Source organism: Microcaecilia unicolor, chromosome 6 (genome assembly GCF_901765095.1).
Source record: "Microcaecilia unicolor chromosome 6, aMicUni1.1, whole genome shotgun sequence".
NCBI classification, from domain to species: Eukaryota; Metazoa; Chordata; class Amphibia; order Gymnophiona; family Siphonopidae; genus Microcaecilia; species Microcaecilia unicolor.
In genome coordinates, this window is record NC_044036.1 from 6422798 (window position 1) to 6450700 (window position 27903).

The window sequence follows — 27903 nt, forward strand, 5'->3', positions numbered from 1 at the left end:
GTTGCCGCCGTCCAAGTGCGAGGATTACCCGGACTCTTTTCGGGCGCTCCGTTGCTTAGATGTGAAGAGGGTCCTCCTGCATTATATGGAGGCGACTAATTCTTTTCAGACCTCAGATCATCTATTTGTGCTGTTTGCAGGACATAAAGGGCACATGGCATCTAAGGCGACGGTGACGCGATGGCTTCGGGATGCGATTGCGTCGGCTTACCTATTGATGGGGAAGTCTTCTCCTCTTAACATTCGAGCACACTCCACAAGAGCTCAGGCTACTTCTTTTGCAGAGTCGCGTTTGGTGCTGTTAGAGGACGTTTGTAAGGCGGCGACTTGGTCGTCTCTGCACACCTTTGCAAGGCATTACCGTCTGGATATCGCGACTCGGAGGGAGGCAAATTTTGGGATGTCTGTTTTGGCGGCCGGTCCCACCCTTGATGAGGATTGCTTTGGTACATCCCACAAGTCTCTGGATTGATCTCGGGACGATATGGAAGGTAAAATTATATCTTACCTGATAATTTTCTTTCCATTAGTCCCTAAGATCAATCCAGAGGCCCTCCCTGGGATTCGCTGTCGTGGTATCTGATAGAAAACAGTATGATTCAGTCGATTCTGTTCATGTTCCTTTTTATTTGAACGGTTACAGGGTTTAAAGTGAATTTATAGTTGCATGTTATGTATAGCAGCACGGAGAGTTTCTCCCATGTTTATGCTGCAGTTATAGAGGCAGGAGACTGTTCTATGGTTTAATTTCTTACTGCTTTGGTATCGTGTATACTGAAGTTAGGTGGCTGCACATGCCCTCTTGAGGCAAACTTCTGAGTTCTCTCTATCTAACCTGCTAGAGGAGGGGCATAACCCACAAGTCTCTGGATTGATCTGAGGGACTAATGGAAAGAAAATTATTAGGTAAAATATAATTTTACCTTTCCTAAGTTGAGCACTAATTGAGATCTCAGGCATGCAGCCAATCAACTTTCAAAAATCCAGAGCCTCTATAGGTAGGCCTAGGTTTGCACTCCCAAGTGCAGAGATTGAGGTCACCTTCTGGAAATTTGTCAAATTCTTTAAAATAACCCAACAAGAACCTCATCCCAGTAGGGTCTAGGGTTTGCTTTTATTGATTTGAAATAAAGACCTTGTTTAAGAAAACACCACTTGTGATAGGACTCTTTTGGATCCACTGTGTGTTTTGGGTCTAGAGATCGAACACAATCCCATAAATGATATACCAGAAAATCTTGGGAATTCCAAATTTTACTCATACTTGAATTTCCATCCAAGAAAACATGGTGCCTCCTTTGCCCGACATGCTGCAGAAGCATCACTCCCAAGAAAAACTAGCATTCTCCATCCCCGTGGGGAAATGGTTTTCCTGAATGGGAAACTGATCAGACCACCCCCCCCCCCCCCCCCCCCATTGCCACCCAGCAAATGAAAGAAAACCAAAACACCATGTGTCTCGATGGCTGGAGCAAAACTGATGCAGGTAATGGGGTAGGGAACTCCCAACAGACTACATAGTAAGGAGTTTAAGTGCTAGAGATGATACATTATCTGGGTTAATATAAAGTCTTTTTCTCTGAGGAAAAGCAGGCTGTTTGTTCTCAAATGTGGGTCAACGTCCACGGCAGCCCAGGATTTGGAAACTTTGCAAGCAAAATAAAAGGTTTTGCCACAGTTCTGGCGCGCACCACTTCCCGCCGCGCAAGCGTGCTACCTCAGTTCTTTTTTTTCTCTGTGGTAAGGTGCGGCAGTGTGTTCGCTGCGTTTTCTTCAGACCCAGGAAGAAAACTTCTCTACGCCACTTAGTTTCGCTTTATTTTCACTTTATTTTTGTTGTTTTTGCTGCCTTTAAAGTTTCCTTTCTTTTCAGTGAGGTCGGCCTTTGGGCCGAGCGGTCGGGTTTACTCCGTTTTAGTGCCTTCTCTTTTTGGCACAATCGCATCATTTGATTTTGCCGAGCCCGTTTTTCCTTCCATGTCATCGAAGTCACCCAGCAGCTTCAAACGTTGTACTCTCTGCAACCGGACCATCTCGGGCACCGACCCCCACGCGTGGTTTATCCAGTGCCTTGGGCCCGACTGTAGGCCCAGCTGCTTGTAGTCTGTCTGTCTTATGAAAAAATGGACCCAGGCGTCTCGAAGCCCAACAAGAAAAGCTTTTTGGGGCTTTGTCCGATCCTTCGTCGACATCAGCATAGGTACCGAGGTTGTCAGCATCGACAGGAGCATCAACGTTTGGAGCAAAGGTAATGGCTGCTCAGTTCGTGCTGGGAGCAGTGAGGCTTTGAGTGGGTCTTCACCTGCCTCGAGGCCTCCTGTTATGCATGCCCCCCGGGCCCCAAGGAGGCATGAGGATTCCACATCTTCCTCATTGATACCGAGGAGTCTCTGACTGGCGTCGAGTGAAGGCGAAGAAGCACTGTCATCGTTCTTCAACACACAGTACCAGGAGCTCCGGGTCATTGAGAGTCTGCACCCAAGAAGCATCAGCGCCGAGAGGATCGCTCCCCCCCCCCCCCCCCCCCTCGATACAGGAGGTGCCGATGCTTCGGTCTCCTAGCAGCCCGGTACCTGCTCCTGAGCCTCCACGGATTCTGACACTGCCTGTTCCACCGACCCTCGCAGCCTTCTCCAATGGTGGCTCTCGACCAGCACATTCGGGCCTTGTTTCCAGAACTTCTGGAGGGACTGCTAAGTCGGTCAGCTTTGGTGTCGGGGGTGCTGTTGAAAAATGCTCCCAACAGTTGCCTTCAGTGAAATACAGGTCCAGGCTTAGAGCTCAGAACTAGGCCTCTAAAAATCAAAGACCATTTCTGACTCAGATAATGTCACTGTGACAAAATGCAGAATTAAGCAACTGAGATGCTGACAGAGGAAGACGGAATCTTTTCCCAAAACAACAGGTGCACAAGACAATACCAAGAGCTTGTGAGTGAAGATGTTTTGGTTAGGGCAGATAACAGTGGGTCAGACTAAAGTAAAATAAGAACATCCAGGGGGTCTGACGGGAACTTGGAGACATGTGAAGTCATTTCAAAGATGTTGATACTTAAAACTTGGAAACATGTGAAGTCATCATTATCAGCTGATAATGTGCAGAGACTGGCAGTGGGAAAATGTAATGCCAATAGGGATCAATGAGAGGAGAAATGTAGTTAAGGCATTGCGCTGGAGACTACAGAAGATGCTGATGGCACCCATTGCGTGTCACGAAGCTCTGCCCTCCCAATATGAGAAACTAGTATCTGATATATGCCCGGTGATGACTTTGTACTAATCTGGCTTTTGGTAAGTGAACTAATAAACTCTGACAGCTACTTTCTCATGTTACAGAATCCCACTGTCCTTCTGTTTGTGGAGTTCCTTAATGCCTAGGCAGGGTAGATTAGTCTGGGACTAAGCGAGGTCTGCTAGGCAATTAAACTGTCAGGTGGAACGTAAATCATTGGGAAGATAAATTCAGTGCTTGCGCCTTCTGTACCGTCTGCTGCAGCGGTCTCAGGCCCTTCTCCTGTGGTGAAGTCTCAGACTGCGGTGCCGCCTGCGGCGTCTGCTTCCACCCAGGTCAACTCTCCGACGTCAGTAGAGGGAGCTTCGCCGCAGTCGGACAGGGCATCGACCTCTCGACATCACCATAGAGGATATCGTTCCTTGACGTAGAGACAGGTCCAGTGTCAAAGCACCTTAACTCAGGTTTTATCCGACACTGAGCAGGAGCGTTCGTGGGAGTCAGAAGAAGATCCCAGATACTTCTCTTCTGATGTGTCCTTTGTGATTCCCTCTGATTCTTCCCCTCCACTAGAAAGGAGACTGTCTCCATCGGAGAGTCTGTTCTTTTCCTCTTTTGTCTAGGAAATGGCTACGGCTATTCCTTCCCTGTGGAGGTTGAAGATGAGGTCTTGGATTATTCTTCTCCACCTAAAGAGGCTGCGACAGTTCCTCTGCATAAGGTACTGAAGGAAGTCCTTATGCGTAACTGGTCAGCCCCTCTCTGGCCCCATGGTCCCGAAAAAATCTGAATCCCAGTATCGGATCCACGGTGAACCTGGGTTGATGAGGTCTATTACCCCACAATTCCATGATGGTGGACTCCGCCCTCAAGAGAGCCAGGAGTACTACTATGCTTCGGCGCCCCCAGGCAGAGAAGCTAGGACTCTTGATCCTTTTGGGAGGAAGACGTATCAGGCCGCTATGCTCGCTGACAAGATCGTAATACCAGCTCTTCACGAGCATACACTTGTGGGACTCGATACGTCAGCTGTCTAGCTTGGTTGATGCACTCCCTACGGAGCTGGCTGAGCCTTTTCACCAGGTGGTCAGGTAGCAGAAGGCGTGTCACAAGTTCCTGGCCAGGGGTACTTTTGACATGATATCCAGCTCAAGGTATAGTGATGTGCAGACTCTCATGGCTGTGTCTCTGACCTGGATCATTCTGTCCAGCAGTGGATGGCGGATGTTCCTTGCCGGGGTGGGGACAATCTTTTTGGAGAAAAAGTAGAGGATCTGGTTGATAAAATCAAGAAGCATAATGATGCTATGGAATCTCTCTCCCACCGGGCGCCTTCTGCTACAGCCTCATCTAGGAGGTTTTTTGGTGGGAGGAGGAGTGCCCCCCCTATACCTTTTGTAGGCGTAGGTACACTCCTGCTTCTCGGCAGCCTGTACAGGCTCAACCGCAGCGCGCTCGTTCTCGTCAACAGCTTGCGACTAAGGCCCAGCTCCCCAGCAAAAGCAAGGGACGAGCTTTTGACTGGCTTCAGTTCAGCATAGCCTCAGTAAAAGTGTCCGTACCGGACGACTTGCCGGTAGTGGGGAGGTGGTTTTTCCACCAAAGGTGGCCTCTCATAACCTCTGACCAGTTGGTTCTTCAAATAGTATGGTTAGGATACACTCTGTCTGGAATCCAAGCCTCCAAATTGCCCACCGGGAGCTCAGTCCTACAGCTCCCAGCACAGGCAGGTACTTGTAGAGGAACTCTCCGCCCTTCTAAAGGCCAGTGTGGTTGAACCCGTTCCACCAGGGGAAGTGGGGCTGTGATTCTATTCCAGGTACTTCCTTGTGCAAAAGAAAACGGGGGATGCGTCCCATCCTGGACCTAAGGGGCCTGAACAAATTTCTAGTTCGACAGAGGTTCAGGATGGTTTCCCTGGGCACCCTTCTTCCCATGATTCAATAGAAGATTGGCTATGCTCTCTGGACTTAAAGGATGCTTACACATTCATCTCAATACTTCCAGCTCACAGGAAGTATCTTCGCTTTTCAATTGGGAACTCAGCACTTTCAGTACTGTGTGCTGCCTTTTGATCTGGCATCAGCACCCAGAGTATTCACAAAGTGCCTAGCGGTAGTTGCAGCGTTGCTACACAGACTGGTAGTGCATGTGTTCCCTTATCTTGACGATTGGCTGGTGAAGAGCACCTCGAAGGCAGGCGCTCAGCAGTCCCATGCAGATGACTATTCAGGTGCTAGAACTACTGGGGTTTGTAATCAATTACCCCAAGTCCCATCTCCAGTCCAAAAGCTGGAATTCATTGGAGCCCTGTTGAACACAGTTCGAGCTTATCTTCCCGAGGCAAGTTTCCTGTCCCTGGTGTCCATAGCTCGAGCATCTCCACAGGTCACGGCTCAGCAGATGTTGAGGCTCCTGGGGCATATGGCCTCCACAGTTCATGTGACTCCCATGGCACGCCTACACATGAGATCGGCTCAATGGACCCTAGCTTCCCAGTGGTACCAAGCTGAGGGGAGTCTAGAGGATGTAATCCAACTGTCCACAGACTTTCGGAATTCTCTGCAATGGTGGACGATTTGATCCAAATTGACCTTGGGACGTCCATTCCAAATTCCTCAGCCACAGAAAGTGCTGACGGATGCATCCCTCTTGTGGTGGGGAGCTCATGTAATGGGCTTCACACTCAAGGAGCCTGGTCCTTTCAGGAAAAAGGTCTTCCGATCAATCTCCTGGAATTGCAAGCTATCTGGAACACTCTAAAGGCTTTCAGAAAGACCGGCTGTCCGACCAAATCATATTGATTGACAATCAGGTTGCCATGTATTACACCAACAAGCAGGAGGGCACCGGATCTTGCCCTCCGTGTCAGGAAGCCGTCCAGATGTGGCTTTGGGCGTGCAGTCACGGCATGTTTCTACAAGCCACTTATCTGGCAGGCGTAAACAGTCTGGCCGACAGGTTGAGCAGAATAATGCAACCTCATGAGTGGTCACTGAACATGGGCGTTGTCCGCAAGATCTTCTGAGCATGGGGCTCCCCCTTGGTGGATCTTTTTGCCACTCAGATCAATCGCAAGGTCCCTCAGTTCTGCTTCAGGCTTATGACAGACTAACTAGCATTGGATGCCTTTCTCCTACATTGGGGAACAGGTCTTCTGTATGCGTATCCTCTCATACCTCTTGCAGGGAAGACTTTGCTGAAACTCAAACAAGACCGCGGAACCATGATTCAGATTGCTCCCTTCTGGCCACGTCAGATTTGGTTCCCTCTTCTGGAGTTGTCCGAGGAACCGTGGAGATTGGAATGTTTTCCAACTCTCATCACTCAGAACAAGGTCGCTTTTGCACCCCAACCTCCAGTCTCCGGCTCTCACGGCCTGGATGTTGAGAGCTTAAAATTTGCCTCTGGTCTTTCAGAGGGTGTCTCCTGAGTCTTGCTTCCAGGAAAGATTCCACGAAGAGGTGTTACTCTTTCAAATGGAGGTTTGCCATCTGGTGTGACAAGGCCCTAGATCCTCTTTCTTGTCCTACACAGATCCTGCTTGAATACCTTCTACACTTATCAGAGTCTGGTCTCAAACCAACTCCGTAAGAGTTCACCTTAGTGCGATTAGTGCTTATCGCCACGTAGAGAGTAAGCCTATCTCTGGACAGCCTTTAGTTGTTTGCTTCATGAGAGGTTTGCTTTTGTCAAAGTCCCCGGTCAAACCTCCACGAGTGTCATGGGATCTCAAAGCCCCCCATCAAACCTCCTACAGTGTCATGGGATTTCAATGTCGTTCTCACCCAGCTGATGAAAGCTCCTTTTGAGCCACCAAATTCCTGCCATCTGAAGTATTTGACCTGAGGTCATTTTCTTGGTGGCTATTCAGCTCGTAGGGTCAGTGAGCTTCAGGCCCTGGTGGTCCATGGACCATATATCAAGTTTCATCACAACATAGTCCTCCATTGAGGAGATTTGCAAGGCTGCAATGTGGTCATCAGTCCACACATTCACATCTCACTACTGCCTTCAGCAGGATACCCGATGCAACAGTGGGTTTGGACAGTCAGTGCTGCAGAATCTGTTTGGGGTTTAGAATCCAACTTCACCCCTCCTAGACCCATTTTTGTTCTGTTCCAGGCTGCACTCTGTTGTTTATGGTTTCAGGTCAATCTGTTATGTCCTCATCGTGGCGAGGCCCAATTGACCAATGTTCATTGTTTTGAGTGAGCCTGGTTGCAGCCTGCTTGTCCTCAGAGAAAGCGAAGATACTTACCTGTAGCAGGTATTTATTTATTTATTTTATTTATTTGTTGCATTTGTATCCCACCTTATCCCACCTCTTTGCAGGCTCAAAGTGGCTATTCTCCGAGGACAGCAGGCTGATCTCACAAACCTGCCCTCCTCCCCTTTGGAGGAGTTGTTAGCTAATTTTTATGCTTTTTGGTTAAACTGAGGTGGCGGGCGGGAAGTCGTCCGCGCATGCGTGGTGCATGCGATTCGCACGCCAGAACTCTCTTGCAGAACCTTTTTGTTTGTTTTTGCTTGCAAAATTTCCGATTCCTGGGCCGCCGTGGACGTCGACCTACATGTGAGAACAATCAGCCTGCGGTCCTCTGAGAATACCTGCTACAGGTAAGTATCTTTGCTTTACCTGTACGGTGGGAGTGGGTTAGCATGCTGCTGATCAACATTCTACCACCTGGCCCTCTGTTTCCCTTTACTAAAGATGTTTTGGAATGTTCTGTGCCAGGTTCATGCACTTACTTTTATTTTTCAGGAAAATATGTGGTGTTCTTCTTCTACCCTCTGGACTTCACATTCGTTTGTCCAACAGAGATTACTTCCTTTAGTGACCGTTGTGCAGAATTCAAAAAAGTCAACTGTGAAATAATTGGAGCCTCTGTCGATTCTCATTTCTGTCATCTTGCTTGGTAAGTTCCAAACTTGTTTCGTTCAGTTGCTTTCTTGAAAATGAGATGCTACGCTTCATAGTTCAGGTTTCAAGCAGATTACTTGTTCTGGGTTGTTACATTAATGTATTTTAACTGTATTTGGTGCTAAAGAGGCAGACAACCAACACTGGCTAGTCTACAGGGCTGACATGTAAGCTTTACATTTTAGACATGACTCCAATACCTTCAAAGTTGAACCAGATATAAGCCAGCCAACTTAAAAAAAAACAAAAAACAAACTTATGTACTGCCAGTTGACCCCCTTAGAACGAAGAGATATGTAAGCTTTTCAAAACTAAACCTTTGCAGCATAACAGTTCTGCACACATGTACTGCATTAGTGCATAGGGGGACCCCAGAGGAAGACATCAATTCTTGCAAAGTGATGCTGAGATTTCAACTCAAGCTTTGCAACTCTGTGCTACCACTTTTCAACCTAATCTCTGCCAACAATTTAAACAGAAGCTGGGATCTTTTGTAACTCATTCAAACTGTCCACTGCAGGACTAATACTGCTCGGATTGAAGGTGGCTTGGGGCCCATGAAGATTCCACTTGTGGCAGATGTAAAACACACTATTTCTCAAGACTACGGTGTTCTGAAGGAAGATGAAGGTATTGCATACAGGTAAGAATGTGACTTGTTAGAGCATACAAATATATGAAATGTGCTTTGTTACTCCATGAATAAGAACGGCCTCTAAACCCCAATTTCAAATATGTCCCATTCAGTTCAGTGATATTAAATTTGTATTCTGAGCCAGGGGCAGTAGCTAATGAGTTGTATGAATGGGAGAAAAGACATTTGATCTGCTTACTAATCATTTCTATAGTGCTACTAGGCATATGCAGGTATTTTTTGTCCCTAGTGGACTCAGTGTTTTTGTACCTGGGGCAGTAGAGGGTTAAGTGACTTGCCTTGAGTTACAAGGAGCTGCAGTGGGAATTGAACTTAGTTCCTCAGGATCTGTCTTCTGCACTAACCATTAGGCTGCTTTTCCACTGTTTTGACTTGTTCTCCGAGGACAAGCAGGCTGCTTGTTCTCACGACTGGGTTGACGTCCGCGGCAGCCCCCACCAACCGGAAGAAGCTTCGCGGGACGGTCGGCACGCAGGGCACGCCCACCGCGCATGCGCGGCCGTCTTCCCGCCCGTGTGCGACCGCTCCCGCCAGTTACTTTTTTTCCGCGACTGGAGAGAGTTGTGCAATTGCCTCTCTCTCCGTTCAGCCGCCGGATTTTTCGACCGCGTTTACGCGGATCGTTGCTTTGACCCGTTCGGTTCCTCCTTTCTTTCTTTCTTTCTTCGTATTGTTAAAAAAAAAAAAAAAAAAAAAAAAAAAAGATTTTCGCGCGTGTGGAGCACGCGCTCCCCTTTTCCCTCGCTTCCAGCGGGGACGCCTCGTTGCGGCCTAGTGGCCGCTCGGTCGGCTAGTTTTTCGTGGTGTGATTTTAGCCACCATTGCCGACTTTGACTTCGCCGACGCGATTTTTCCGTCGATGTCCTCGAAGGTCCCGAGTGGATTTAAAAAGTGTGGTCGCTGCGGCCGGCCGATCTCGCAGACCGACACCCACGCTTGGTGCCTCCAGTGCCTCGGGCCGGAGCACAATCTCAAGTCGTGCGCGCTGTGTCTCGGTCTCCGGAAACGGACTCAGGTTGCGAGGCAAGTTCTCCGGGACCGTCTTTTTGGAACTTGCGCCGGCCCCTCGACGTCGACCTCGACGGCATCGGTATCGAAGGCCGGATCTTCGGTACCGGTATCGATGCCCGAGACATCGGCACCGATGGCAGCGACCCCAGGAGAACAGGTCCCGTCGGCCCGCCGGTCCGCCGGTGAGAGTGGGGTTGAGAGGCCGCGTGGGCTGTCGGCCCCGGTCACTCCCTCAGCTCGTGAGCCACGGGACCGAACCCTGTCGGACCCGGTACCTCGAGACCGAGGGGGATCGACCTCCTCCTCCTCCATGCCCTCCGGCGCCGGTGACGTGCACCGGAAAAAAGATAAGAAGCGCCGTCACCGGGAGCCCTCGGTGCACCCTGAAGGGGAGTCGACGCCGAAGCGTCATCGCAGAGAGGAGAGATCTCCGTCGGTGGTGGAGGTACCGACGCGTCGGGGTTCCGGCACCTCGGTGCCGTCTCCTGGCCCCCAGCAGCTTCTGGCACCGACACCCTTACCGGCCCCACCGCCTTTCCCGACAGCGGGCCTGGACGAGTGCCTCAGAGCCATCCTTCCGGGGATCCTGGAAGGGCTGATGCGCCAGGCTGTGCCGGCGTCGGGGGTGCTTGCGCCCCCGGCGCCGATGACTGTGGCGCCGGCGAGCTCTAGCCCGGCGCCGGGGCTGTCGACACCGCCGCCGCTTGCGGTGCCGGTCTCGACCGCCACGCAGGTGGAGTCGACGTCGATGGAGGGAGCTCCGTCCCCGCCGGCGCGGGAGTCCACCGCTCGACGACACCGAGACCTCGGTGCCTCGACGTCGAGCCGGGCCCGGTACCGGACTCAGCTACATGAGCTAATGTCCGATACCGAGGATGAGGACTCGTGGGGGGAAGAGGAAGACCCGAGATATTTCTCCTCAGAGGAGTCTACGGGCCTTCCCTCGGACCCCACGCCGTCACCGGAGAGGAAGCTCTCACCTCCTGAGAGTCTCTCCTTTGCCTCCTTTGTGCGGGATATGTCTATAAGCATTCCCTTTCCCGTGGTCTCTGTGGAAGAGCCGAGGGCCGAGATGCTCGAGGTCCTCGACTATCCATCACCACCTAGAGAGTCCTCCACGGTACCGTTGCACAATGTCCTGAAGGAGACGCTGCTTCGGAACTGGGTGCGACCACTAACTAACCCCACCATTCCCAAGAAAGCAGAGTCCCAGTACAGGATCCACTCTGACCCAGAGCTCATGCGGCCCCAGTTGCCCCATGACTCAGCGGTCGTGGATTCTGCTCTCGAGGGCACGGAGTTCGAGGGATACCGCCTCGGCGCCCCCGGGGCGGGAGTCTCGCACTCTGGACTCATTTGGGAGGAAGGCCTACCAATCCTCCATGCTCGTGACCCGCATCCAATCTTACCTGCTCTATATGAGCATCCACATGCGGACCAATGTGCAACAGCTGGCGGACCTGGTCGATAAGCTCCCGCCGGAGCAGTCCAGGCCATATCAGGAGGTGGTCAGGCAGCTGAAGGCGTGCAGAAAGTTCCTGTCCAGGGGGATTTTTGACACCTGTGACGTGGCATCTCGTGCTGCGGCCCAAGGTATAGTGATGCGCAGGCTCTCATGGCTGCGTGCCTCTGACCTGGACAACCGCACCCAGCAGAGACTGGCTGACGTCCCTTGCCGGGGGGATAATATTTTGGCGAGAAGGTCGAGCAGATGGTTGACCAACTGCATCAGCGGGAAACCGCTCTCGACAAGCTCTCCCACCGGGCGCCTTCAGCACCCGCCCCCGCGGGCGGGCGTTTTTCCCGGGCTCGGCAGGCTGCACCCTATTCTTTTGCGAAGCGTAGGTACAACCAGCCGGCCCGAAGGCCTCGTCAGGCACAGGGACAGCCCCAGCGCGCTCGTTCCCGTCAACAGCGTGCGCCTAAGCAGCCCCCTGCGCCTCCACAGCAAAAGCCGGGGACGGGCTTTTGACTGGATCCACGGGAACATAGCCGCCCTACAAGTGTCCGTACCGGACGACCTGCCGGTCGGAGGGAGGTTAAAATTCTTTCACCAAAGGTGGCCTCTCATAACCTCCGACCAGTGGGTTCTCCAAATAGTGCGGTGCGGATACGCCCTGAATTTGACCTCCCTGCCTCCAAATTGTCCTCCGGGAGCTCAGTCTTTCAGCTCCCATCACAAGCAGGTACTTGCAGAGGAACTCTCCGCCCTTCTCCGCGCCAATGCGGTCGAGCCCGTACCACCCGGGCAGGAAGGGCAGGGATTCTATTCCAGGTACTTCCTTGTGGAAAAGAAAACAGGGGGGATGCGTCCCATCCTAGACCTGAGAGGCCTGAACAAATTCCTGGTCAAAGAAAAGTTCAGGATGCTTTCCTTGGGCACCCTTCTGCCAATGATTCAGAAAAACGATTGGCTATGTTCCCTGGATTTAAAGGACGCATACACTCACATCCCGATACTGCCAGCTCACAGACAGTATCTCAGATTCCGCCTGGGCGCACGGCACTTTCAGTATTGTGTGCTGCCCTTTGGGCTCGCCTCTGCCCCACGAGTGTTTACAAAGTGCCTCGTGGTGGTAGCGGCCTACCTACGCAAGCTGGGAGTGCACGTGTTCCCATATCTCGACGATTGGCTGGTCAAGAACACCTCGAAGGCAGGAGCCCTCCGGTCCATGCAGTGCACTATTCAACTTCTGGAGCTGCTGGGGTTTGTGATAAATTACCCAAAGTCCCATCTCCAGCCAACTCAGTCTCTGGAATTCATAGGAGCGCTGCTGAATTCCCAGACGGTTCAGGCCTACCTTCCCGAAGCGAGGGCCACCAATCTCTTGGCCCTGGCTTCGCAGACCAGAGCGTCTCAGCAGATCACAGCTCGGCAGATGTTGAGACTTCTGGGTCATATGGCCTCCACAGTTCATGTGACTCCCATGGCTCGTCTTCACATGAGATCTGCTCAATGGACCCTAGCTTCCCAGTGGTTCCAAGCCATCGGGAATCTAGAGGATGTCATCCGCCTCTCCACCAGTTGCCGCACTTCACTGCTCTGGTGGACCATACGGACCAATTTGACCCTGGGACGTCCATTCCAAATTCCGCAGCCCACGAAAGTGCTGACGACGGATGCATCCCGCCTGGGGTGGGGAGCCCATGTCGATGGGCTTCACACCCAGGGTCTGTGGTCCCTCCAGGAAAAGGATCTGCAGATCAACCTCCTGGAGCTCCGAGCGATCTGGAACGCACTGAAGGCTTTCAGAGATCGGCTGTCCTGCCAAATTATCCAAATTCGGACAGACAATCAGGTTGCAATGTATTACGTCAGCAAGCAGGGGGGCACCGGATCTCGCCCCCTGTGTCAGGAAGCCGTCGGTATGTGGCGTTGGGCGTGTCGCTTCGGCATGCTTCTCCAAGCCACGTACCTGGCAGGCGTAAACAACAGTCTGGCCGACAGACTGAGCAGAGTCATGCAACCGCACGAGTGGTCGCTCCATTCCAGAGTGGTACGCAAGATCTTCCGAGAGTGGGGCACCCCCTCGGTGGATCTTTTCGCCTCTCAGACCAACCACAAGCTGCCTCTGTTCTGTTCCAGGCTTCAGACACACGGCAGGCTAGCGTCAGATGCCTTTCTCCTTCATTGGGGGACCGGCCTCCTGTATGCTTATCCTCCCATACCTTTGGTGGGGAAGACCTTACTGAAGCTCAAGCAAGACCGCGGCACCATGATTCTGATAGCGCCCTTTTGGCCCCGTCAGATCTGGTTCCCTCTTCTTCTGGAGTTGTCCTCCGAAGAACCGTGGAGATTGGAGTGTTTTCCGACTCTCATTTCGCAGAACGACGGAGCGTTGCTGCACCCCAACCTTCAATCCCTGGCTCTCACGGCCTGGATGTTGAGGGCGTAGACTTCGCTGCGTTGGGTCTGTCTGAGGGTGTCTCCCGGGTCTTGCTTGCCTCTAGGAAGGATTCCACTAAAAAGAGTTACTTTTTCAAGTGGAGGAGGTTTGTCGTTTGGTGTGAGAGCAAGGCCCTAGAACCTCGTTCTTGCCCTGCACAGAACCTGCTTGAATACCTTCTGCACTTATCAGAGTCTGGCCTCAAGACCAACTCAGTAAGGAATCACCTTAGTGCGATTAGTGCTTACCATTATCGTGTGGAAGGAAAAGCCATCTCTGGAGAGCCTTTAGTCGTTCGATTCATGAGAGGTTTGCTTTTGTCAAAGCCCCCTATCAAGCCTCCTACTGTGTCATGGGATCTCAACGTCGTCCTCACCCAGCTGATGAAACCTCCTTTTGAGCCACTGAATACCTGCCATCTGAAGTACTTGACCTGGAAGGTCATTTTCTTGGTGGCAGTTACTTCAGCTCGTAGGGTCAGTGAGCTTCAAGCCCTGGTAGCTCATGCTCCATATACCAAATTTCATCACAACAGAGTAGTGCTCCGCACCCACCCAAAGTTCCTGCCGAAGGTGGTGTCGGAGTTCCATCTTAACCAGTCAATTGTCTTGCCAACATTCTTCCCCAGGCCGCATACCCGCCCTGCTGAACGTCAGTTGCACACATTGGACTGCAAGAGAGCATTGGCCTTCTACTTGGAGCGGACACAGCCCAACAGACAGTCCGCCCAATTGTTTATTTCTTTCGACCCTAACAGGCTAGGGGTCGCTGTCGGGAAACGCACCATCTCCAATTGGCTAGCAGACTGCATTTCCTTCACTTACGCCCAGGCTGGGCTGACTCTTGAGGGTCATGTCACGGCTCATAGTGTCAGAGCCATGGCAGCGTCGGTGGCCCACTTGAAGTCAGCCACTATTGAAGAGATCTGCAAGGCTGCGACGTGGTCATCTGTCCACACATTCACATCTCATTACTGCCTCCAGCAGGATACCCGACGCGACAGTCGGTTCGGGCAGTCGGTGCTGCAGAATCTGTTTGGGGTGTAAATCCAACTCCACCCTCCAGGACCCGAATTTATTCTGGTCAGGCTGCACTCTCAGTTAGTTGTTCTTCGTAGGTCAATTTCTGTTGTTCCCTCGCCGTTGCGAGGTTCAATTGACCTGGGTTCTTGTTTTGAGTGAGCCTGAGAGCTAGGGATACCCCAGTCGTGAGAACAAGCAGCCTGCTTGTCCTCGGAGAAAGGGTATGATACATACCTGTAGCAGTTGTTCTCCGAGGACAGCAGGCTGATTGTTCTCACCTACCCTCCCTCCTCCCCTTTGGAGTTGTGTGTTTCATCTTTTGCTAGTCATTCAACTGGCGGGAGCGGTCGCGCACGGGCGGGAAGACGGCCGCGCATGCGCGGTGGGCGTGCCCTGCGTGCCGACCGTCCCGCGAAGCTTCTTCCGGTTGGTGGGGGCTGCCGCGGACGTCAACCCAGTCGTGAGAACAATCAGCCTGCTGTCCTCGGAGAACAACTGCTACAGGTATGTATCATACCCTTACTGTGCAGAATATCAGTGGATACTTAATAAAGACTCTTCTTTAGGGGCCTGTTCATAATTGATGAGAAGGGGATCCTACGTCAGATCACAATCAACGATCTACCTGTGGGACGGTCTGTGGATGAAGCTCTTCGCCTTGTCCAGGCTTTTCAATACACTGACAAATATGGAGAAGGTAAAGATGGCTTGTTTTGAGTCTGTATGGTCCTTCTAAACATGTTTTCTTTTGCTAAGAAGGGAGTATTGCATTAAAACTACATTATCGTCTTTGCTCATACCATAGTTTGTATCCTGTGTGGTGATCTCCTCTAATTTGCTAGTTTCTCAATTTCATCTTCACCATCCCTTCCCCCTGATAGCCCTCCACCCTAATACCTGTTCAGTTAAGCAATACTGTGCAAGGACTCCTCTGTCACTTCCAGTCTTGACTGCTTTGTCAAGTGCATATAAGTGCTGTTGACCTTTGAAGCATAAAGTGGTGGGAGAATGCATTACATCTACATATCTGAAATCTGGATGCCCCAAGTAATTCTGCATTACTCAGTTCCATTCCTACTGTCTTAAGGAAATCGGATACAGTGGGCTTTAAATATATGGCAAAGATCCAGTTAGATACTTGAGAATATACAAAATGTGATTTTCTATTGACGCCCAGTTTTCTGGGAAACAAATCTATAGCTAGTATGATCTTAAGATGTCCTTTCCAGAAACAGACAATATCACAAAATCCACTGGTTATTTAAAGTGAATGCTAAACAGAAGCTGGGGAAAGGTAAAAATACTAAATCTTAATATGACAGTATGTAAATAAAATAAATGGAAAGACCTTGGAAATATAACTCACCCATGCAGTGGTCCAGAAATTCCCTCTGTTATAGAGGGTAAACAAGTTTCTCTTTCCCTGCGTCTCCCAATATATCAGTCACCTCTGTGACTCTACCAAAGGTGTAACTCACTCATACATCATAAACTATTACATAATTCCAGAGGAGCACATGACACCTAGAGCAGGAGTGGAGGCTGCTTGCTCGTGTCCCCACTGAAAAGCTATATATCCTGTAGATTTTAGCAAGAAACAGGTTGAATTTTTGCTAGCTCTAAGCTGCTCCTGTTGGGGTGGTAGGATGAGTTCCAAGGCTCTTAACTTTGAAATGGCATCAAGATTGACCTGCAAAGACAGGGAGAAGCAGCGGGAAGCAGATACTAAGATGGTGGCTCTCTCAGCCCAGTTGAGCCCTTCAGTTAGCTGCTTGGAGCATGGAAATTGTGAAAAGTATGGGCTGCTGTGGAAGCTGCGTTAGATGCAAAACTGCAGCAAATACATGTTCCTTGTCACTTGCAGCAGATGAATCCAGGAACTAGTGGGTTGTCCGCCTACCAGCAGGTGGAGGTAGAGATAAACTAAAAGCAGTGATGCCAGATGGCCAACTCATATACATTATAAGTTGTCCATGCAACCTCTATGTGGGGCAAACATCTCACCCACTTAAGACACGTTTAATTGAACAGACAATTGTTTACAAGCGGGAAAAACATATGAACCTATGGTACCACATTGCTTAGAGAAACATCATAGGTTTTCTGAATTAAAATGTATCATTTTAGAACAGATAAAAACGGAGCGAAGAGGAGACAGACGTTTATTACGTCAAAAAGAACAATGATGGATCTTCACATTACAAACAGTGATACCGAAAGGTTTAAATGTATCCATCGAATTTCTATAGCTGACTTACATAAAAGATTGGAAGATAACGTCAGTAGACGTCACACGCCAAGTATATATTCAGATCTGATGGAGGAAGAAGCAGGCCGACATTTTTTGCTAACACGGGACGACGTGTAGCTTTTCGCTTGGATGAATTTTTGAAAGGAGATTCCCTTGAAGCAGCCTTTTGTTGGCGAAACAGGATTCCCTGTCGGGAGATTGGAAGATATTACACACAGATTGAGAGATCATATCAGCCTGTGGAAGTATATTACTCTTATACCATCCAAGATAGGTAACGTTTTACGAGTTACCTTTGTTTCCTATGAATATCTCGACCCATAGATGGGTGAAGATAAGATGAAGATTTATTTGGTGGAGTTTTTTTTTTTTGAAAGACTTATGCGAGGTGCCCCCTCTATTCAAAAAGTGTGTCCTTTAAAAAGAGGTGTCTCCAAGCAAGTCTCGGTTTCTTGGTTTTGTAAGGAGTTGGAGAAAGGGCAGCCAGTGAGAGGGATGCCAGAGGTAGCGGCGCGATGGAGCCAAGAATAGCAGAAATCAATATCTGAATGCCTGGTAAGAAGATCGTTAGTAGAGGTGCAAAGGATCATACATAGTGCAGAATTACAGGAATGTCAATTCAGAGCAGTACACAGGGCATACTTCTCCCCACGGCGGGCATATCATGCAGGGGTAGTAGATAACTGACAAGTGCCAAAAATGTGAGCAGGTGGGTGCAACTTTTATACATAACATTTGGAAATGCAGATATATTAAATCATTTTGGCAGGAACTAGTTAAATTTCTTAGTAAGGTTCTAAGATTCCTGGTTCTCACTTTCGAATGAATGATCAGTATCGTTGGGCAGTGGGGAGCAGGGAATGATCAGTATCGTTGGGCAATGGGGAGCAGGAACACAAGGGGAATGAATGTTTTTAAGTAAGGCTTGTATAGTGGGGAAAAAATGTATTCTCAATCACTGGGTGTCGGACATGCCTCCCTCCTACTGGTATTGGAGGAATAAGCTGCACCAGCTTATGTTATGGGAATCAAGGGGGGTGAGAATCTCGCCAAAGCGACAAGGGAGATTTCTGACCATCTGGAAGCAATATCTAAATATATCTCCAAGAGCACGTAGTCTTGTCCTGAATCAGTTACCATGGAGTAATGCAGAGAGAATGGACGTGCAGGATGTGGGAGGGTGGAGGTGAGGGTGTTGGGGAAGGAAGGGGGGGAGGATGACTTGGATTGTTACTAGGTTGGTTAGGAGGCCTTAACAAGAGGGTTGAAAGGGGGTTGGTGGAGTTGGAAGAAATGCTAAAGCATTGAAGGTGTAGTTATTACACTAGCAGTTTTCAAAGGTTTACTGGCCGCAAGGTGTGTATTGGAGTTGGGAAGGGGGGGGAGTAAATGTTAAAAAGCTTTGGTGTACTGCGTATTCTGTGATTTCTCAGCAAGTTATATTTTTCACTGAGTATTATGAGATTGTGAAATGTTAATGTTCTGGTGCCATCAATAAAAAAAAATTGTTAAAAGTAAAAACACATTTCCTTTAAAAAAAAAAAAAAAAGAGGTGTCTCCGATTATACTGGGGTCTTTTTTTTTTTTTTTTCTCCACAACATTTTTCATTACCATATTTGCCTTTCAATACCTTTGTCATAATTGTAGAATCATTTGCTTTATCTGATATTATATTCTACATATTTCACAACTTTGACAGGGAAATTAAAATCACCCATTATTATTGCATTGCCTAATTTATTTGCCTCACTAATTTCCTTTAACATGACTGCGTCCGTCTGCTCATCCTGGTCAGGCGGACGGTAGTACACCCCTATCACCGTCCTTTTCCCCTTTACACATGGAATTTCGATCCACAGTAATTCAGAGGTCTTTTGTTTCGTGCAGAATTTTCAATCTATTTGATTCAAAAGCCTCTTGTTAACGTACAATGCTACTGCGTTGCAATGGGAAACTCCCTTGGCAAAGGTAATTGCGCTTCTTTAGCACTTTGAGCGTTGCAATGGGATAAGGGGGGGGAGGGGTTAATTAAAGGGGGGGGGGGAAGAAGCTGCATTTATTATTCATTGTCAGTCTTTGGGGAAATCAGTAATTACAAGAGAGGTGGGGTGGGGGTTGACAAAAAGGTTAAAACATTGATGATGGGTTATAACCACTTGGTATTTTAACGAATGTTTTCATCTTTGAGATTGTGTATTTTTAGTATGTGGAATGTATTAGTTTGGAAATGTCGTCAATAAAATTGTTGAAACATAACGTACAATGCTACTCCTCCTCCCAATCTGGTCTACCCTATCACTATGATATAATTTGTACCCTGGTATGACAGTGTCCCACTGGTTATCCTCCTTGCACCAGGTTTCAGAGATGCCTATTATGTCTATTTCTTCATTCAGTGCAATATATTCCAATTCTCCCATCTTATGTCTTAGGCTCCTAGTGTTTGCATATAGACACTTCAAGCTAGACTTGTTATTGTTATTCCTTATCACATCATGTTGATTACTTGACAGTACTATTTTACTATTTTTGTATGGTTTTATTATTTTTATTTAAGGACAGTGAATATACTACAGTATCTTTTGCAACCTCACTATCAAGAAACCCTGTCTTCCCTGTTTGGGTGATATCTTTGCAAGATACCTTATTCCAAACCATACGCTTTTGTGCGACTGTCGTTCTCCGAGGACAAGCAGGCTGCTTGTTCTCACTGATGGGTGACGTCCACGGCAGCCCCTCCAATCGGAATCTTCACTAGCAAAGGCCTTTGCTAGCCCTCCTGCCGTCTTCCCGCCCGACCCGGCTCGTGTTTGTCAGTCTTCTTTTGTCCGCGCTCGGGGACGGTCGTGTTTTGCCGCCGTTTCGTGCCCCTCAAGTTGACCTCGCGCGTCTTCGCGATTTTCGCTTTAAAAAAAAAAAAAGACCGTTCAGGTCTTTACCCCTTTCCCGTGTTTCCAGTTTTTTCCCCGCGTAAGTTTCCTTTCGCTTTCGGGAACGGCCTATTTGGCCTCAGTACGGGTTTTTTCCTCCCTTCCTTTTGGTGCCTTTCGTCGTCATCGCGAATTTTGATTTCGCCAGCGTGATTTTTCCGCCCATGTCATCGAAGTCTTCCAGCGGCTTCAAGAAGTGCACCCAGTGCGCTCGGGTAATCTCGCTCACTGATAGGCACGCTTCGTGTCTTCAGTGTCTGGGGGCTGGGCACTGCCCGCAGGCCTGTAGCCTTTGTGCTCTTTCAGGTAGCGAGATTGGCCCAGTGGAACGTGTTGTTCTCGGGCTCTTCGACGACAACAGCATGGGACTAGTCGAGTGCATCGGCATCGACTGCATCGAGGCTTCTACCTCCTGCATCGTCGGTACTGAGACATCGGAAGGCTGCGTCGACGTCGGTGGTACCGGGACCTTCGCTATTGCTGATGTCTTCGGACGGTGGTGCTTCGTCTGGAGTGCAGGTGAGGGCTGTCCATTCCCCTGCTGGTGGCGGTGAGCCTTCGGGTGGGTCTCCGCCTGCTCTGAGGGCTCCTGCGGTACAGCCCCCCCCCCCCCCCCCCCCCGAGATCGACCTTATTCGGCCGAGGAAGCGACGGTTGGATTCTACGTCCTCGTCGGTACCGGGAAACTCCGGTGACATGCTTTGCTCAAAGTCGAAGAAGCATCAACACCGGTCTCCTTTTCGTCTCAGTACCGAGAGCTCTGGGTCGCCGAGGGAGTCGGCACCCAGTAGGCATCGGCATCCGGAGGACCGCTCACCCTCTGTTCAGGAGGTGTCGATGCGCTCCCCCTTGGACAGCCCGGAACTGCCTCCACACCCGGAACAGACTCTGACCTCGCCGCCTGCATCGGCTTCTCAGTCTTTCTCCACAGCCGCTCTGCACGAGAGTCTCCGGGCCGTTCTTCCAGAGATTCTGGGAGAGCTGTTGCGCCCTTCTCCTCCTGTACCGGGGGTGCTTGCGCCTCCGGTACCGTCGAGTGAGGCGACAGCTGGCCCCTTGCCCGAGGTGAGGTCTCCGGTATCGGTACCGCTTGCGGTACTGGCTACGGCCGCCTCCCAGGCAGACTCCCCGACGACGTTGGCGGAGGGAGCTTCGCCGGTGCTGGCAAGGGAGTCCACATCTCGACGCTCCTACCGTGGCCGTGTTTCCACGGAGTCGAGTCGGGCACGGCTTCAGACACAGGTTCGTGAACTTGTCTGATACCGATGGTGAGGCCTCGTGGGAGGAGGAGGAGGAGGACATCAGATATTTCTCTGACGAGGAGTCTGATGGCCTTCCTTCTGACCCCACTCCCTCCCCTGAAAGGCAGCTTTTTCCTCCCGACAGTCTGTCTTTCGCGGCCTTTGTCAGGGAGATGTTTACAGCCATCCCCTTCCCGGTGGTCGTGGAGGATGAGCCCAGGGCTGAGATGTTTGAGCTCTTGGACTATCCTTCTCCACCTAAGGAAGCGTCCACAGTACCCATGCATCATGTCCTAAAAAAGACATTGCTGGCGAACTGGACCAAGCCATTAACTAATCCCCACATTCCCAAGAAGATCGGATCCATGGGGACCCAGAGCTGATGCGCACTTAGTTGCCTCACGACTCTGGTGTGGTGGATCTGGCCCAAAGAAGGCTAAGAGTTCTAGAGAGCATGCTTCGGCGCCCCCGGGCAGAGACTCCAGAACCTTAGACTCCTTTAGGAGGAAGGCCTCTCATTCCTCTATGCTCATGGCCAAGATTCAGTCCTACCAGCTCTACACGAGCATCCATATGCAGAACAATGTGCGACAGTTGGCGGACTTGGTAGACAAGCTCCCTTCTGAGCAAGCCAAGCCGTTTCAGGAGGTGGTCAGGCAGCTAAAGGCGTGCAGAAAATTCCTGGCCAGAGGGGTATATGATACCTTTGATGTTGCGTCCAGGGCCGCTGCTCAAGGTGTGGTGATGCGCAGACTCTCATGGCTGCGTGCCTCTGACCTGGAGAATAGGATCCAGCAGCGGATTGCGGACTCCCCTTGCCGAGCGGACAACATTTTTGGAGAAAAGGTCGAACAGGTGGTAGAACAGCTCCACCAGCGGGATAACGCTTTCGACAAATTCTCCCGCCGGCAGCCTTCAGCATCTACCTCCTCAGGTAGACGTTTTTATGGGGGAAGGAGGGCTGTTCCCTACTCTTCTGGTAAGCGTAGGTACAATCCTCCCTCTCGCCAGCCTGCGGCCCAGGCTAAGCCCCAGCGCGCTCGATCTTGTCAGCAGCGTGCGCCTCAGCAAGGCCCCACGGCTCCCCAGCAAAAGCAGGGGACGAGCTTTTGACTGGCTCCAGTAGAGCATAGCCGACATCAACGTGTCCGTGCCGGGTGATCTGCCGGTTGGGGGGAGGTTGAAAGTTTTTCACCAAAGGTGGCCTCTTATAACCTCCGACTGTTGGGTTCTTCAAATAGTCCGGCAAGGGTACGCCCTCAATTTGGCCTCGAAGCCTCCAAATTGCCCACCGGGAGCCCAGTCCTACAGCTTCCAGCACAAGCAGGTACTTGCAGAGGAACTCTCTGCCCTTCTCAGCGCCAATGCGGTCGAGCCCGTGCCATCCGGGCAAGAAGGGCTGGGATTCTATTCCAGGTACTTTCTTTTGGAAAAGAAAACAGGGGGGATGCGTCCCATCCTAGACCTAAGGGCCCTGAACAAATATCTGGTCAAGGAAAAGTTCAGGATGCTTTCCCTGGGCATCCTTCTTCCCATGATTCAGGAAAACGATTGGCTATGCTCTCTGAACTTGAAGGACGCCTACATGCACATCCCGATATTGTCAGCTCACAGGCAGTATCTGCGATTTTGTCGGGGCACACGTCACTTCCAGTACTGTGTGTTACCTTTTGGGCTCGCCTCTGCGCCCATGGTGTTCACGAAGTGCCTGGCTGTAGTAGCAGCAGCGCTTCGCAGGCTGGGAGTGCATGTGTTCCCTTATCTCGACGATTGGCTGGTGAAGAACAATTCCGAGGCAGGAGCTCTACAGTCCATGCAGATGACTATTTGACTCCTAGAGCTACTGGGGTTTGTGATAAATTATCCAAAGTCCCATCTTATCCCAGTACAGAGACTCGAATTCATAGGAGCTCTGCTGGATTCTCGGACAGCTCGTGCCTATCTTCTGGAGACAAGGGCCAACAATCTGCTGTCCCTCGTCTCCCGGGTATGAGCGTCCCAGCAGATCACAGCTCGGCAGATGTTGAGATTGCTTGGCCACATGGCCTCCACAGTTCACGTGACTCCCATGGCTCGTCTTCACATGCGATCTGCTCAATGGACCCTAGCTTCCCAGTGGTTTCAGGCTGCTGGGGATCTAGAGGACGTGATCCACCTGTCCACGAGTTTTCTCAAATCCCTGTACTGGTGGACGATTTGGTCCAGTTTGACTCTGGGACGCCCTTTCCAAATTCCTCAGCCACAAAAAGTGCTGACTACAGATGCGTCTCTCCTGGGGTGGGGAGCTCATGTCGATGGGCTTCACACCCAGGGAAGCTGGTCCCTCCAGGAACGCGATCTGCAGATCAATCTCCTGGAGTTACGAGCGGTCTGGAACGCTCTGAAGGCTTTCAGAGATCGGCTGTCCCACCAAATTATCCAAATTCAGACAGACAACCAGGTTGCCATGCATTACATCAACAAGCAGGGGGGCACCGGATCTCGCCCCCTGTGTCATGAAGCTGTCAGCATGTGGCTGTGGGCTCGCCGTTACGGCATGTTGCTCCAAGCCACATATCTGGCAGGCGTAAACAGTCTGGCCGACAGGTTGAGCAGGATTATGCAACCTCACGAGTGGTCGCTCAACTTCAGAGTAGTGCGCCGGATTTTCCAAGTGTGGGGCACCCCCTTGGTAGGTCTCTTTGCATCTCGAGCCAACCACAAGGTCCCTCAGTTCTGTTCCAGACTTCAGGCCCACGGCCGACTGGCATCGGATGCCTTCCTCCTGGATTGGGGGGAAGGCCTGCTGTATGCTTATTCTCCCATACCTCTGGTGGGGAAGACTTTGTTGAAACTCAAGCAAGACCAAGGCACCATGATTCTGATTGCTCCTTTTTGGCCGCGTCAGATCTGGGTTCCCTCTTCTTCTGGAGTTGTCCTTCGAAGAACCGTGGAGATTGGAGTGTTTTCCGACCCTCATCACACAGGACGAAGGGGCGCTTCTGCATCCCAACCTCCAGTCTCTGGCTCTCACGGCCTGGATGTTGAGAGCGTAGACTTTGCCTCTTTGGGCCTGTCGGAGGGTGTCTCCCGTGTCTTGCTTGTGTCCAGGAAAGATTCCACTAAGAGGAGTTACTTCTTTTTATGGAGGAGGTTTGCCGTCTGGTGTGACAGCAAGGCCTTAAATCCTCGCTCCTGTCCTACACAGACCCTGCTTGAATACCTTCTGCACTTGTCTGAGTCTGGTCTCAAGACCAACTCTGTAAGGGTTCACCTTAGCGCAATCAGTGCATACCATTACCGTGTGGAAGGTAAGCCGATCTCAGGACAGCCTTTAGTTCGCTTCATGAGAGGTTTGCTTTTGTCAAAGCCCCCCGTCAAACCTCCTACAGTGTCATGGGATCTCAATGTCGTTCTCACCCAGCTGATGAAAGCTCCTTTTGAGCCACTGAACTCCTGCCATCTGAAGTACTTGACCTGGAAGGTCATTTTCTTGGTGGCAGTTACTTCAGCTCGTAGAGTCAGTGAGCTTCAGGCCCTGGTAGCCCAGGCCCCTTACACCAGATTTCATCATAATAGAGTAGTCCTCCGCACTCACCCTAAGTTCTTGCCGAAGGTAATTTCGGTGTTCCATCTGAACCAGTCAATTGTCTTGCCAACATTCTTTCCCCATCCGCATTCCTGCCCTGCTGAACGTCAGCTGCACACATTGGACTGCAAAAGAGCATTGGCCTTCTATCTGGAGCGGACACAGCCCAACAGACAGTCCGCCCAATTGTTTCTTTTGATCCCAACAGGAGGGGAGTGGCTGTGGAGAAACGCACCATTTCCAATTGGCTAGCAGATTGCATTTCCTTCACTTACGCCCAGGCTGGGCTGGCTCTTGAGGGTCATGTCATGGCTCATAATGTTAGAGCCATGGCAGCGTCTGTGGCCCACTTGAAGTCAGCCACTATTGAAGAGATTTGCAAGGCTGCGACGTGGTCATCTGTCCACACATTCACATCTCAATTACTGCCTGCAGCAGGATACCCGACGTGACAGTCGGTTCGGGCAGTCAGTGCTTCAGAATCTGTTCGGGGTTTATAATCCAACTCCACCCCCCTAGGCCCATGTTTATTCTGTTCCAGGCTCCACTCTCAGTTAGTTGGATAAATTGTTAGGTCAATCTCAGTTATGTCCTCGCCGTTGGGAGGCTCAATTGACCATGTTTGTTGTTTTGAGTGAGCCTGGGGGCTAGGGATACCCCATCAGTGAGAACAAGCAGCCTGCTTGTCCTCGGAGAAAGCGAATGCTACATACCGGTAGAAGGTATTCTCAGAGGACAGCAGGCTGATTGTTCTCACATACCCGCCTGCCTCCCCTTTGGAGTTGTGTCTTCCCTTGTCTTTGTCTTGCTATATACGGGACTGACGAACACGAGCCGGTTCGGGCGGGAAGACGGGCGCGCGAGGGCTAGCAAAGTTCTTTGCTAGTGAAGATTCCGATTGGAGGGGCTGCTGTGGACGTCACCCATCAGTGAGAACAATCAGCATGCTGTCCTTGTAGAATACCTTCTACAGGTATGTAGCATTCGTTTCCTTCCCCCCCCACCCCTTCCTAGTTTAAAAGCTGCTCTATCTTTTTTTTTTATTTTTTATGATGCCAGCAGCCTGGTCCCATCCCGGTTAAGGTGGAGCCTATCCTTTCGGAATAGGTTCCCCCTTCCCTGGAATTTTGCCCAGTTCCTGACAAAACTAAAACCCTCCTCCTTGCACCATTGTCTCATCCATGCATTAAGACTCCGGATCTCTGCTTGTCTCTTGGGCCCTGCGCATGGAACGGGTAGTATTTCAGAAAACGCCACCCTAGAGGATCTGGATTTGAGGTTTCTTCCTAAGAGCCTAATTTGGCTTCCATGACCTCTCCCACATTTTCCTACGTCATTGGTACCCACATGTACCAAGACCCAGCTTCCCCCCCCCCCCCCCCCCAAGCACTATCTAAAATCCAGTCTAGGTGACGCGTGAGGTCCGCCACCTTTGCACCAGGCAGGCAAGTCACCAGGCGATCTTCCCGTCCACCAGCCACCCAGCTATCTGTCTAATGATCGAATCACCAGCTACAACAGCTGTCCTATCCTTTCCCTTCCGGGCAGTAACTGGAGACATATCCTCGATGCGAGAGGATAGTAAATCCTCTGGTGTGCAGGTCCTGGCTACAGGAGTACGTCCTACTTCACCTTCTGGGAGATCTCCCTCCTCTAAGGCAACACAGAGGCTACCTGACTGGAGGTGGGACTTCTCTCTACAAGATCGCTGTAGCTCTGTCTCCCTCATTTCTACCAAGTCTGCTACTTTAGCCTCGAGAGAACAAACACTCTGAGATCTAGGAGCTCTTTGCATCAAGCACACAGATATGACATCACACCAACCGGGAGATACTCATACATGTGGCACTCGCTGCAAAAGACTGGGTAGCACCCCTCTCACTTCTGGACTGCTGACTCCATCTTAGTGTTTGCAAGTTTTTCAATCTTGTAGGAGTTGCTACAGTATTAAGAATGTTAGTCTGATATAAAGAGTCTTTTAGTTCATATAGGGTATTGTATGATCCTTGTAGTGTTTCCTCCTTAAATGGTAATGACTGGTAATGTAAGAGCACTCCTAGCTTATTACCCTAATTACACTACTTGCTATAAATGTAGAGCTGTCCCAGGGGTGGGCGGGCGTTAGGGAGGGGGGTGGGAAGACTAAACTGGATCCTGCAGTGCCTGCTAGAGCCTTTCTGTTAATGCAGTTAATTGGATTACTTCCCTCGATAGAAAAACAGTTGAAGGAAACATTTTAAAGAGAACTTAGGAATCACCAGCATAGAAATATAACACAGTTGAAGGACTACCAGCACAGAATCAAAACTAGCTATTTTAGATTAGTTTATAGGAAAGTGAGGCTTAAAAAGGAGTTAATAGAAAGAGAGAGGCTTAGAAAGAACAGCTTTTTTTTTTCCTTAACGTTTGTTTCAGGTGACAGAGAAAGAAAAGTTTTGTTTTTTTGTTCCCCCCCCCCCACCCCAGAACACAGGCAGCATAGCCCCCAATCAAACCAAAACAGCTGTGATAACAGGTCCAAGGCAGCAAAGCTCTCTGTAGGAGGTGTTCTCAAAGGACAGCTGGCATTCTCACATACCCTCCCCGCATCCCCTTGGCAGGTCCCGAAGAAGAAGTATTTCCGGAGCTACACTCCTGGCTACAGGAGATCAGGTCGGAGCTGAAGGCAGTACGATCGGACCTGGCAGCTCTGCGGGCTGACCTACGAGGTGAGATCAAGGAGCTGGGGCATCGCGTGGAGGAGGCCAAGGGCCGGTTTGATGAGCAGGCAGAGGCAATGGGGTCTATGGACAGGCAGATCGCAGACATCCGTATTGGACAGCAACAAATGGCCGACAAACTAGAAGACCTAGAGACCCGGAGCCGACGCAACAATCTGTGGTTCCGCGGTCTTCCAGAGACCCCAACATACCAAGACAGTGAGTCGGTGGTCCAATGAGTGGTTAGCTTGCTGCTTTCTGCAATTGAGTCGCCTATTGCCCCGGACAGTATAATATTGGAGAGATCTCATCAAGCTTTGGGGCCGACAAGGAATAACCTTCCTAAAGATATATTATAGCCCGTTTTCAGGATTTCAAGCTGAAAGAGCGGGTCTTAAAAGCTGCACGCCAAGCTAGCGATTTCAAATGGGGCTCCTACTGTGTGGATTTACCAAGATCTGGCATCAGCCACATTGAAATGCC

At 50.5% G+C, this 27903-nt stretch overlaps 2 protein-coding genes across 4 annotated transcripts in view; one reads left to right on the forward strand and one right to left on the reverse strand.

The window, feature by feature from the left end:
* LOC115471613 (aldo-keto reductase family 1 member A1-like) overlaps positions 1–27903 on the reverse strand; it is a 182259-nt gene that overhangs the window by 136869 nt on the left and 17487 nt on the right. The window lies entirely within an intron of this gene.
* PRDX1 (peroxiredoxin 1) overlaps positions 1–27903 on the forward strand; it is a 91556-nt gene that overhangs the window by 54840 nt on the left and 8813 nt on the right. For both annotated transcript variants that reach the window (XM_030205330.1, XM_030205331.1), the window contains exons 3-5: positions 7997–8150; positions 8676–8798; positions 15297–15427. In XM_030205330.1, the coding sequence (XP_030061190.1) occupies positions 7997–8150; positions 8676–8798; positions 15297–15427 (408 nt within the window). The remainder of the gene's footprint in view (positions 1–7996; positions 8151–8675; positions 8799–15296; positions 15428–27903) is intronic.